At 39.2% G+C, this 12,259-nt stretch overlaps 1 protein-coding gene across 2 annotated transcripts in view; it reads right to left on the reverse strand.

Moving 5' to 3' along the window:
* Positions 1-12,259, reverse strand: part of flncb (filamin C, gamma b (actin binding protein 280)) — a 67,420-nt gene that overhangs the window by 21,833 nt on the left and 33,328 nt on the right. For both annotated transcript variants that reach the window (XM_067428727.1, XM_067428726.1), the window contains exons 2-11: positions 9,735-9,983; positions 6,386-6,483; positions 4,704-4,854; positions 4,473-4,591; positions 3,860-3,937; positions 3,521-3,683; positions 3,235-3,435; positions 665-802; positions 435-561; positions 130-266 (exon numbers count right to left, since the gene is read on the reverse strand). In XM_067428727.1, coding sequence (XP_067284828.1) covers positions 130-266; positions 435-561; positions 665-802; positions 3,235-3,435; positions 3,521-3,683; positions 3,860-3,937; positions 4,473-4,591; positions 4,704-4,854; positions 6,386-6,483; positions 9,735-9,983 — 1,461 coding nt within the window. The remainder of the gene's footprint in view (positions 1-129; positions 267-434; positions 562-664; positions 803-3,234; positions 3,436-3,520; positions 3,684-3,859; positions 3,938-4,472; positions 4,592-4,703; positions 4,855-6,385; positions 6,484-9,734; positions 9,984-12,259) is intronic.

Consider the following 12,259-nt stretch of genomic DNA (forward strand, 5'->3'; position numbering starts at 1 on the left):
TAGGGCTAGAGCAAAACTCTACAGGAAATTGGACCTGAGGGCTAGAGTTGAGAACCACTGCCATAAACACTAGATCCCTGCAAACAACACCAGCTCAGGAGGCTCAGTGACGTTAAACAAGATTCTTACCCAGAGTTCCAACCTCTGTCCCAATGGCCTCGACCACAAAGTCAGCTGATTTGCCCACCATGCCAGTCTCCAGGCCTGGACCCCATGCCCTCACCTTCTGAGGGCCTGCATCTTCACTTATGATCACCTCAAATGGGCTAAACACACACGTTTTGATTAGAAGATGGTTGTTCATAATAATCTGCATTATCTCTCTGTAGTAATTTCCATACCCTATTTAATCCTTTTAATATGGATTTCAATATTTTCTCTCGAAGTAATGCGTAACAGAAATCGAACTGTACGGGGTCTATAAGTGCCCTTACCTGCGGGGAATGGCGTGACCACCCCATGTAATGGTGATGATGTATTTTCCAGCAAAAATGGGGTAGTAATCACATTCATACACACCGTCTCCCAGTTCTTGCACCTTCACAGGCTCATCGCCACCTCCTGAAAACACAAAATTTCATTCAGACTCACAAACTTTACAACACAAAGCTGATTAAAACAGGAAAAAAAGTTGTTGCGTTAGTCGAAACAGTTGTACGCATACTTGGCCCTTTGACTTGAACACGTAGTTCTCCACTGCCTGCTCCCTTCGTGTACACCTTAAAGTCGGCCACCTCCTTCACACGCACACCCTTGGGCTGCAGGCCACGCCCAATGGCCCGACAAGCATTCGGGTTACTCGCTACAAGGAGGAAAGAATGGTTATTCTTTGGTAAAAAGTACAAGACGGCCAAAAAAGACCCATACATACATGAACATAGAGGTTGTCGAAGTTAGTTGAGATTATGCGTGGACAAAAATATGGACCAAGCCAAACCAGCAAAGAAGAACAACCACAGAATGTTTCCTTTACAAGCCTATGACAATGCAATTAGCAATCTCATAAATACCCCATTAGGAATGTAGTGAGAGCACTAAAAGGAAAACTACAGGCAAGCTGATGTGTTTTCAAGAGCTTGTAAAAAGACTTCAACACTATATTTGCAATTAGATACAAGAACCAGCTGTGAAAAATATAACCAAATTTTAACAATATTCTGCTCAAATAAAACATTTTTTTTTATTTTAAAATCTGTTGCCTACTGTTGGGGTTTGGTGTTACGCACACTAAGTCCACTAATGAGCACTTTTAGAGCAATAAAATGTCTATTGAAAGCAGCCCAGCTAAGTTCTAAGTGCTTTCTCATATCTGATCAAACACATTTTTCTCGCAATATCTGTTTCTTTCAGTGCTGGATTAAAAAAGCAGACAAAAAGTCTACAAAATAATGTTGGAAAGTATTAATTGAATAATTAATGAGTTAGTTACTTCATTGTATATTCTGGTTGTTAAGTCAATCAAAGCATTCCCATTCTCTTAGTTAGTATTAAAGGAGCGACACGGCCAAATGCAAACATGATGATGATGATGATGACAATGGGATGAGGATGATGATCTTTGAGATGAAGATGATTGTAATACACTCAGACGGTCACTCAGCCATTGGCTCTTTGATGCCAAATCAAGTGATGACATCTTGACTTTATTAAGAGTATGCTTTTAAAATTGCAGGTGTCAGTTCAGGTTACAGTGAGTAGTTTAAAACAGGGCTGTTTTTTTTTTTACACACAAAAAAAATTAAACAAAATAATACATTATTTTGATTTACTTTAGCCCTAATTTAAACAAATTTGTTACTTTTGTTAATTTATTTTATTATTATTATTATTTAAATAATTCATTCATTAATAATAGCATTTAGTTAAATTAGCTAAATTCTAAATTATTAAATCAGAAAATATTAGCAGAATCCAATCAAAAGTGTTCCTGATTCTCTGAGCGTCTGTTAAGTGATCGTCCGGTCCCACCAGTGAATAGTGGCTCTTTTTCTGCATTGGTTAAAACAAGACCAGCAGCAGCATTTGCAACACTTATCTAATCCTCCTCTTATTCTTATTCACACTCACACTTTTACTCACACACACACACACACACACACACACACACACACACACACACACACACACACACACACACACACACACACACACACACACACACTCAACCCATCACTCCCTGTCTCTATCTGAGCTTCCTGTTGATTTTAGCTGCCCCAGAGGGCAAAGCGCCAGCGCATGCCAACGAGCCAGAGATGTTGTGCCCAGGAGGACACGGGTAAAGAGACAGTAGGGAGGGGACCCAGCTCGAGCAGGCATATGCCAAGCCCCCCGGGTGGCCCGTACTAACTTGGTCGCCTGGGTTTGGGTGGTGTTGGGGGAGGCACTTTCATGGCCTTTTCTGAGGGCGGCGTGCGTATAGACTGAGGGATTATGTGAACCGGTGAGCCAATCTGCCGGCCGCTCGGAGGAGCTAGAACAACACACACAGGCGAAAGGAAAGAAGAAACACAATAAAGCGTTTCGTCATCATCGGGAGGGTGATGCAACCCTGGAGCAGTAAGCACGGAGATCAAACCGAACAACCTGGTCTTAATCGGTGCCAAAGAAAGCGGATCTCTCTGGGAGCTGTCCAGCATTAGCATGCTGTCAATCAAACAATCTGCAGTCAAGGTGCAGTCACATTAGCGAAATTTCATGGGCAAAAAAAGGTCCAGTCTATTGTAAATAGCACAGCGCAGCTCACACCAGAAACCAACAATGAGTGAAATCTGTGTGTGAAACTTTTTTGCCCTATTGGAAATTGGATTTCAGCCACAACATTTCGCAGAGCAACAGTAAATGTGACCACACCTTTAGAAGGGTAAAATAAGCTCTTTAGGTGAATAATGCCCCAGCTGAATAGGCCTGCTTACTGTAACTTTCGGTCTTCGCTTGGATGTCTTTATCAGTTTTCCTGGCGAACCAACTTAATCAAATTATCAGAAATATAGCTGGTCTAAACTGGTCTGTTCAGCAGGGGCAGCAGACATTTTAGAAAGAACATGGAATGCTTTTAATGCAGCAAAAACAACAAGTCAAAGGCTCAGACACAAAAGAACTTGTTGTTTTCTTGGTGCATTAAGAGCTTTGGTGTTAAATAATAATGTGACTGTGACTGTAAACGAACTCTGCAGGACCTAATAAGACAACATCTTTTCAAGGAATTAAGTCAGGAAGTGAGGACATGAGTCTCACCCTCCGAGATGTGAACAGTGAACGGACTTCTGGGTATTTGTTGGCCAGCGAATGTCACATATATAGTGTGAGGACCCTCCAGAATGGGGCAGTAGGTGCAGCGGAAAACACTGTCGCCCTTGTTTTCCAGAACAATCTCCACGGTGTCTCTACGGCCCTGAGAGTCAACAATGATCACACCGACATCGCCTGCACCCGCACCTGAGGGGTCACAAATACGTGAAAGATTTTGTCTAGTCTTTAGTTTTAGAGCAAACAGCAAACAACATTATTTTCCTGACATTACCTGCTGTGTAGATGTCAAAATATGTGGGTTTATTGGCCACATTGCCCACCGGTTCCAAACCTGGACCACGGGCCTGCACCTTGTTCGGATCTCCCAAAGCTTTAGACACATTTACCAGGAAAGGGCTCCTATCAATGTCCTGTCCAGCAAACAACACCTTAACCTGGAGGAAGACAGAAATATTCCTCAGATTGAGTTCATCTGCCAAAGTTTGAGCTCCCTTTGACCCATCTTACAACTCCTATCAAGACTCAAAGACTCAAGACTCAATCATAAATCATAAAAATATGACTGGAAAATGACAACAAAAGCCACTGAGGATAGCTTATTTTTTGGTACCTTATGCAGACCCTCCACTTTTGGAACATAGACCACAGAGTAGCTCCTGTTCCTGTCATTGTTGGGAATTACTCGAGCCTGTGAAAAAAGGACATATTACTAAGAAATTAAACAGTTAGTTGTCCAAACATAGTTTTGTTTGATTTTTTTGGTCTTGTGTATTCCTTCAAGGCCCATTAGTAAGGTTCAAGTATGCTTTATAAATAAAATAAAAAACAGAAATGTGTAAATCATATTATATAATTTAGCATAAACATTTTAAAAATTAAAATAAATGATTGATTTTTTAAAATTATGATCTCAACTCATAAAAATAAAAATAAAACAATTAAAACTAGCTGACACTTTAACATTTTCAAGATTTTAAAAAGGTGACAGTTATGCTTTTTTAAATTAATTTATTTTTATTTTACTTTTACATTTTTGTTTAGTTTCCTAAATAAAATTTGATTAAAAGCATGAAACAATACATTGAATTCATTTTCTTTCTTTTTTAAGTTTAATAAAACAGCAAAAATCTGCCCGATACAACCAGGAACATGCTTTGTGTACAAATAGATGTTTGGTTTGTTTTAAAAATGAAAGAAGTTTGAAAGATGAGTTAGAAGATGACCTCTTCTGTGTGGCCCTCTGGATCCTCAATGTACACCAACACTTCTCCAAGTCCTGCCTCCACAGTCTCCACCACAAACTCAGCTGGCCTCAACACAACGTTGCCTCTGGGCTCAATACCTACAGACAGATTCAAAGAGACAGAGGAGGTGTGGGTTGAGGTACAGTAAATGTTGCATCTCATACTCACAGTCTGGCATTCTGAAGTGTTAACATCATCTGTCAGTCTCACCTGGCCCGTAGGCTTTGGCTCTCTTGGGGTGCAAGGTTTTAGATCGCAGTGGGGCGCCAGGCTTAAGTTTGGATTTGGGGAACTGAGACAGGTAGGTCATCACTGAGTGCTCGTCCACATTAGGATCCACAATCTCTTCTGGAGCAATCACCTAACAGGGCAAAAGTGCAATGTTAGAGATCAAAAGTCACAGGCTACATAGTGGTTGATCTCTGATCTCAATCCTGATTCCTGGATGACATTCAAGCAATATTTCCAGTCTTCTTCATCAAACACACATGTACAACTCATTACTTCAGTGGAGGGAACATTGCCCTGCAATGGGGACATCAGCAAAAAACATGAAACATGCATTGCTGTTGCCCTCAGGATCAGGACTAAGAAACACTGCAACAACAAAAAACAGATGCACATTTTACTAATTTGATTTGACATATTCTATGAGTACTGTTACTGCCAGAAATGATTGTCTGATATAAACACAGCTCTGCGCTGTGATGGTCTATGGCACAAAACTGATGAAGCAAGTACACTTGAAAAAAAGGTTTTCAAAGCTTTGGAAACTATTTTCTGTCTCTCCCCTCAGTCCCGTCTTTCATGTCCTGCTGGTTAAGTGTCCTGCTATATTTAACGCTAGGCTGGAAGGTTAAGAGCTAACTGGAAATAGCTCTAAATGGTATTTAACACAGCAGAAAGATGATGGAGATTGAGCGGGAGACCAACAGGGACAGGAAGAGAAATATGCATCTAGTTATTAAACCCCATAACTTAACGCTCTACCTCTCCCATTGCAGCGATTTCCCACATGCTCAAAGCATTCAATGACCTATTGTTTTCTCCAAAGAGACGTGGACTCTCTATCTGTCTCAATTACTCAAACACAAATTCTAGTGTCTACTGCATGGACGGTTCACTAATTTCAAATCCGATATTTAGGACTGACTGTCTGTACTGTCATTTGGCAAGCAATGAAAATTGATCTGTTTGTTCCATTTTCTGCTGTATCTGTTGACAGTGTAGTAAATATCTTATATATGCTACCAAACATTTGGGGTCTGTATGTATTTATAAATAAAATTAAATATATTTTTATGCTCATCTAGGCTGCATTAATCAAAATACTGTGAAAACAGAAATACTGTGAAATATTATGAGTTCATAATTTTGAATTAGAACACATGAATATTACTGTGGATTATGACAGTATGCACTTCACTTTCCAAATTATTAATAAAAATACTTGAATGGCATTAAGACATTTAGCAGACATACACAGCAAGAAATTAAGATCAATACATTGCAAACATACACAGGAGAGAAGTAATTGATGAAGGAGGTGAACCTTGAGTCTACGTGTTATTCAGATTAATCGAATTATTCAAATTTCAAACCAACTGGAATTGTGGAACTTTCTGCTCTACTGACTACAAAATCAAACTAGTTTAGTGTTTAATATGGCAAAAATGTCATTTGTACAGCCTGTGTGAACAACGGCACAGATTCTATTACACTCTCTGTCTCACACACAGAGAATCATTCAAAATAATGAGATCATAAAATCATTTCAGTAGCTTAGACCTATTTCTGACCTTCAGAACAGTCTTGCTCCGCTTATGAAGAAAACAGCCTCAAAAAAGGCTAGATGGCATGCGTTCGACTGAATTTGAGTAACCGCTTCTTACCTGTGGCACACCGAGCCAATCGTCAGCTTGCTGCATGGCTTCTCTCGCATTCTCCACCGGCTGACTCGGATCCCATGTCTCCCAGTCCGGACACAGGCCTTAAAGGCAGGGATAGCAGATTAATGTAATTAGTTACTCAACTCTTTATGAAATCATGAGAAACACTGATTTTCTAAACCAGAATAGGACTACAACGCACTGTCTAACTATCCAGCATTTTGCATAGATGACTACAGAAGAGACCCGTCTGAGCCTTATCTTGGGCTGCAGGCCCACTTTTCCACAGCGAGGAACTATTAAACCATGTTCTTTAGTTCAACTTGACCTTAAATGCTCTCAAATGAGCAGTTTCCCGTCACTTCATTCTTTTTTTCCCAACCTAAACGCGGTCAGGCTCGTAGCAGCACAGAACGCTTCCCTGAAGCAAACACACACTAGTGCCGTCTGGAGTAAAACTGTTATTATATGCTGGATTACACTCAAAGAGCAAGAGGTGTTTAGTTCAAATGGAACCAGAGTGCCTTGAAACCACAAGACTTCTCGACGACTGCCAAAACGTTAATATCAGCAGATCTGGGTTTGTTTTCCAAGATCCTCCAGCACAGCGGCCTCATACTTGGGTTGGACAGAGAGTGTCTGTAACAGGCCCACTCCTGCTGCTAACACTGATAAACCTTTAAATTTAGTTTTTAATGCATTAACACTTGCCAAGAGTGGTATTTACAATTCCCTGTGGATCTAAGATGGTGGCACAAGGGAAACAGAAGCACTGTTAAGAGCGGAAAACCGATTAGATGGAGGAAACTACAGGGGAGGTAAACAAGGTGTGAATGTGGTCACAGATACAGCCTGTGTGTGGACAGCAATGCCTGAAGGAAATGCCACAATAAAGAATAAAGTAGAGAGGGTTTTTTTGGTGGGGGGGGCATAGTTTTAAAAAATATATAGAGACTTCCCAAATATGGTTTACTTTCCATATAACATAATAAATCATCTAACCTAAAAGGGCAGTAACACTACAATTTTCCTTTCTTTGACTTTCATTCATACGCATGTGAATGTGAACCAATAGATGTATATGCCACAGAATGACCTTTTAGCTGAATTAAAAGAATGCAAGCTTTAAATCTGCAGGATTGCTATGTTGCAGTAAAGTCGAATAGATTGCATATTTACATAAATTTTTGATACATGTTAAATTGTCTTTTTAAAAGGCACCACGCAGAGTGTGACGTTATTTTCCAACCATTGCACTTTCTAAATACATTTTGCATGCTCAAAAATTTAGTGTGACCATGGCTTAAATCAAAAGGGGTAAAATGCATCATATCATTTGAAAAATACTGACCACAAATTACGATACAATTTTCATAATGATATATGAGGTTTTTGAATGATTTTGAACCTTCTTTTTATGCAAGTCAATAGAAGATTTTAAAGTTTCTTTTATAAAGTTTGCACAAATGAAAATGTTCAATATAAATAAAAGGGATTTTAACACAGTTTTCGTTTTGCAAGCTATGTAATGAGCATAAAAACACTGAAATATATATACTTATTTTTGGCATTACTCCTGCTAAGAGATGCTTTTCCACACATGCACGAGGAAAAATATGCATGTTGGCAGGAAATGCATATGGAAGCATGTGTTTTCACTTAAGCATAGTGCTGTCTTAGCCTCTGACACTTTCCATTCAGTTAAAACAGAAACCAGCGGCTCATTAGCAGCTAGCAAAGCCAACAAACTCACATAAACCTAAACATGCAAAGATATCACATCTTTCACCACTAACATTACTTCTACTCAGGGTCAGTCACAGCAGCGAAGCCATCGGATCTAGCAGTTTGAACAGTGCAATTGTTTAATTTAAACTTTTTTATTACTCAATAGTCAAAGTTGATGTATCACCTCTTTCTGGACCTTTCAGAACTGCTTCTACTGATGTATCTAAATATTTCAATATTACACGCTGTTTTTGACACTGGTCAAACTTAAAATGATACTGAATGTCAGAACAATACATCTGTAGTGGCCTGATGTGTCTGGGTGTGAAATCAACCCCCTGTGCAGCTTAGAGATGACAGTGTACAGCTGCCTTCCACCCACCGCCACCTTTACACCTGTTCTCTGTACTAATATGACTAAAGGACAATGAAACTGCTGTTTGTGTTTGACAAACATGTTGGACTCTTTTAAACACACCTCAAAATGCCTTGTCAGGAGATGGAAACATTTCAAATACTGCCATTGTGCTTCACAAATCGAGGCATTTTTGTGAAATAGGCATGCAATGAAAATTTTAAATCAATTTTCTAAATGCATGTTATTGATTTTGAACAAGTCATCCGTGCATATTTTCATTTTTGTTTTTCTGTATCAACAGATTTGGTGATGTATGGATTTCTCCATTCATTTAGTTGGCTTTTTCTAACAATCAGATCTGCCTTCATCCAATCAATAACTCATAAATTGAACCAAGTTCCTGCCCAACATTTTTACTTTTTAAAACATCCATTTTATCCTGATGAAAAATCACAATATGGAAGAAAACATTTCTTTACTTCCATTTAATCGCAAGCCCTTATTTTAAACTTTATCAAGTCCATCTTGTCCCTGTTCATAATCCTAAGGATAACCCTTAACTATCCTATAAATCAGAAGAAAATGATAAGTTGATAAGTATGTTGCCTCTGGGTAGGTTTAGACTTATACTAGTGGAAACTCATGAAACCAGTTCAGAAAGGGTTTCATGGAGCGTCAAGCCCGCTTGTGTCCATCCTTCTCAACGCTTATAGCACTATAACTAGTGCCGGGATGTTGGATGTTGATCCAAGAACTTGCTCTGCTTGGGGAAATCAAGGTAAATTCTTATACACATCCCTAATGTGTAATGCCAAGTCCTATACTGTCCTGAGTACATTCACAATGTCAGAATGACTGCGTTGAGAAGGATGGACACATGCGATTCCAAGCGGGCTTGCCGCTCCATGAAACCCTTTCTGAACTGGTTGCAGGATTTTCCACTAGTATAAGTCCAAACCTACCCAGAGGTATTTCATTTATGAATCATGTTTTGGAAAGGAGTGATGGTTTGTTTTGAGGTCACCAATTGTTCTCTTTCTCTTCTTCCCTTGGCTCTGACCTTTCTATAGTGAGATCATATGCTGTAATTATCCGACCGGCTACTCATCTTCTGAGGTAAATGCTGACATCCCCTTAATGAGTATTACTGACCCCTGAATCTGCTTAATGAAGCTAAAGAACTACGTTTTCCATTGAAAACCACATGGGATTAATGTACCATGACACATTTGTCGCCAAGTGGTCATAAAACAGAATTCCACTCACCAGGGGCGCAATTATCCACCAGGGCACCGAGGGCTTTGCCGTCTCTCCAGTCCCTGTGGAAGTTGTTGATGGGCAACTGGGGGACCTTGTTCTGGATCCAGCCCAGAAGACGCTGTTTGGGCGTCAGTTTCCTGGCATCTTCGTCGTCCTCATCCTCCCACATGGGCATGGAAATGGAGTAGTGCAGGATTAGGGTCCATATCAGCCCCAGGATCAGTTTTAGGTTGCCATCGACTATAGCTTTACTATCTGCAGTGAGAGAGAGAGAGAGAGAGAGAGAGAGAGAGAGAGAGAGAGAGAGAGAGAGAGAGAGAGAGAGAGAGAGAGAGAGAGAGAGAGAGAGAGAGAGAGAGAGAGAGAGAGAGAGAGAGAGAGAGAGAGAGAGAGAGAGAGAGAGATAAACATTTGAGGGTATTACTCCACACAAGAGCAGTAAAACACCATTTGAGGAGATACTGGGAATAATAAAAATACAGCTAGCTGAAAATCTGTGTGGTTTTTGAGATTATTTAAGATCTGAAAGATTTAGGAAACCATTAAACATTCTGAGGTTGGCTTTTATTTCTCCTGTGGTACTGCTGTAAAAAATATATAAATTTAGGTGGAAGAAGATCAGAGTTAGTTCAGGGTGAACTGAAGAGGACTCCGTCATGTAAACATACTGTACATTAATTAACTCTCTCAACATGGATCTGGCTTACTAATCACATACACACATCGACTATGACCCATCTACTTATATTATATATATTTATATTTATATATTCACTCACATACGGTACATATTGGTGTCACATTACTATCCCTTTACTAATTAGTAAAGACACAAATCCCATGTTTGAGATAAATATTATGTTTCTAACATAAATAATCAAAAAAGTATATTTATAAACATTTAGTTAAAAAATAATAATACATTGATAATTGAATTATATGAACTAAATATATTATAAATTACAATTGTTAAAATGAATCATTTAAAGGGTTAGTTCACCCAAAAATGACAATTCTTTCATTAATTACTTACCCTAATGTCGTTCGACACCCGTAAGACCTCCGTTCATCTTCAGAACACAAACGTTGTTCACAAATGATGGGCCGATTTCAAAACAAAGTTTCGAACAGTTATGAATCAGCATATTGGTTCATGATTCGGATCGAGTGTCAAAACGGCCAAACTGCTGAAATCACCTGACTTTGGCGATCCGAATCATGAATCGATACACTGATTCATAACTGTTCGAATCTTTGTTTTGAAATCGGCTAATCCCTATAAGTCAAAAAAGGGTTTTTTTGCGCACAAAAACTAATGTTTCATAAAATGATTGTAGAGCCACTGTAGTGAGATGGACTTTGTAACGACGTCTTTAGTGCCTTTATGCCTTTAGTGCCTTTTATGAGCGTTATGAGTTTAGTGCCTTGAGAGAAGAAATGACATTGGTGTCAATGGAGGCCTATCTGAGCCATCGGATTTCCACACAAATATCTTCATTTGTGTTCTGAAGATGAACGGAGGTCTTACAGGTGTCGAACAACATGAGGGTAAGTAATTAATGACAGAATTTTCATTTTTGGTTGAACTAACCCTTTAAAACCTGGGTTATAAACTGTATTTAGTAATATAATATTCAGTCACAAAAGCAGCATGCAAGCCTAATAAAGTCCAATTTTACTCCGTTATTCATGGAAAGTGTCACATGCACTTTTTGCTAAACCTTTACCCAAATCTTTCCCTACAGTGCTCTGCTAGAGTCAAAAGACTCTGGACTACAGCGTGGAATATGAATCAAGATGGACACTACTAAGCCACTGACCGAATGCCAAAGGCTGATGTCACTTAACCCTGGATCTGTGGAATGAGGTCAGTTTAAATAAAACCCACACATACACAGAAGAAACTTAATCAGGACGCTGGCTGAATCTGACTACACTTTGCTTCAACCCCCAACGGAGCTGTCTGCACTAAACGCTGCAATGTGCGCAGCGGTCTGGGGGTAATCCAATCCCTCCAATCAACTAATACTGCCAGGTCAGTTTCTCATTTTTGTCTTGTTGTAATAAAACAAGATCCAGATTGAATTCTTCACTGATCTTTGATATATTACCTTTGAGATTTTCTTGTGCATTTGGCAAGTACAGTGTGTCACGCTCACTGTGGCCCCCTCTCAAGAACAGGGTTTAATGTTGTTGGGTTCCTAGGCGCTCTAGATGTTTAGAGAGGAATGCATGCTGACATTTATGTGCACTCTACATCAGCGCCAAGCCCAACAGAAAGAGACAGGGAGAAAGTATTTGGCATTGTTCTTGATCGGTGCCGTTAAGAATGTATAGAAAGATAAAAAGAAAGGTTCAGTTTTACTATTTAGTTCATTCAAAATATAATATACACACTACAGTTCAAAAGTTTGGGGGCAGTAAGATTTGAAAATATATTTTATTTAATACAATTAAATTGATCAAAAGTGACAGTAAAGAGTTTTAAACTGTTACAAGATTTCTGTTTTAAATAAATGCTGTCCTTTCTA

The sequence above is a fragment of the Pseudorasbora parva genome, chromosome 20 (genome assembly GCF_024679245.1).
Source record: "Pseudorasbora parva isolate DD20220531a chromosome 20, ASM2467924v1, whole genome shotgun sequence".
Lineage (NCBI taxonomy): Eukaryota > Metazoa > Chordata > Actinopteri > Cypriniformes > Gobionidae > Pseudorasbora > Pseudorasbora parva.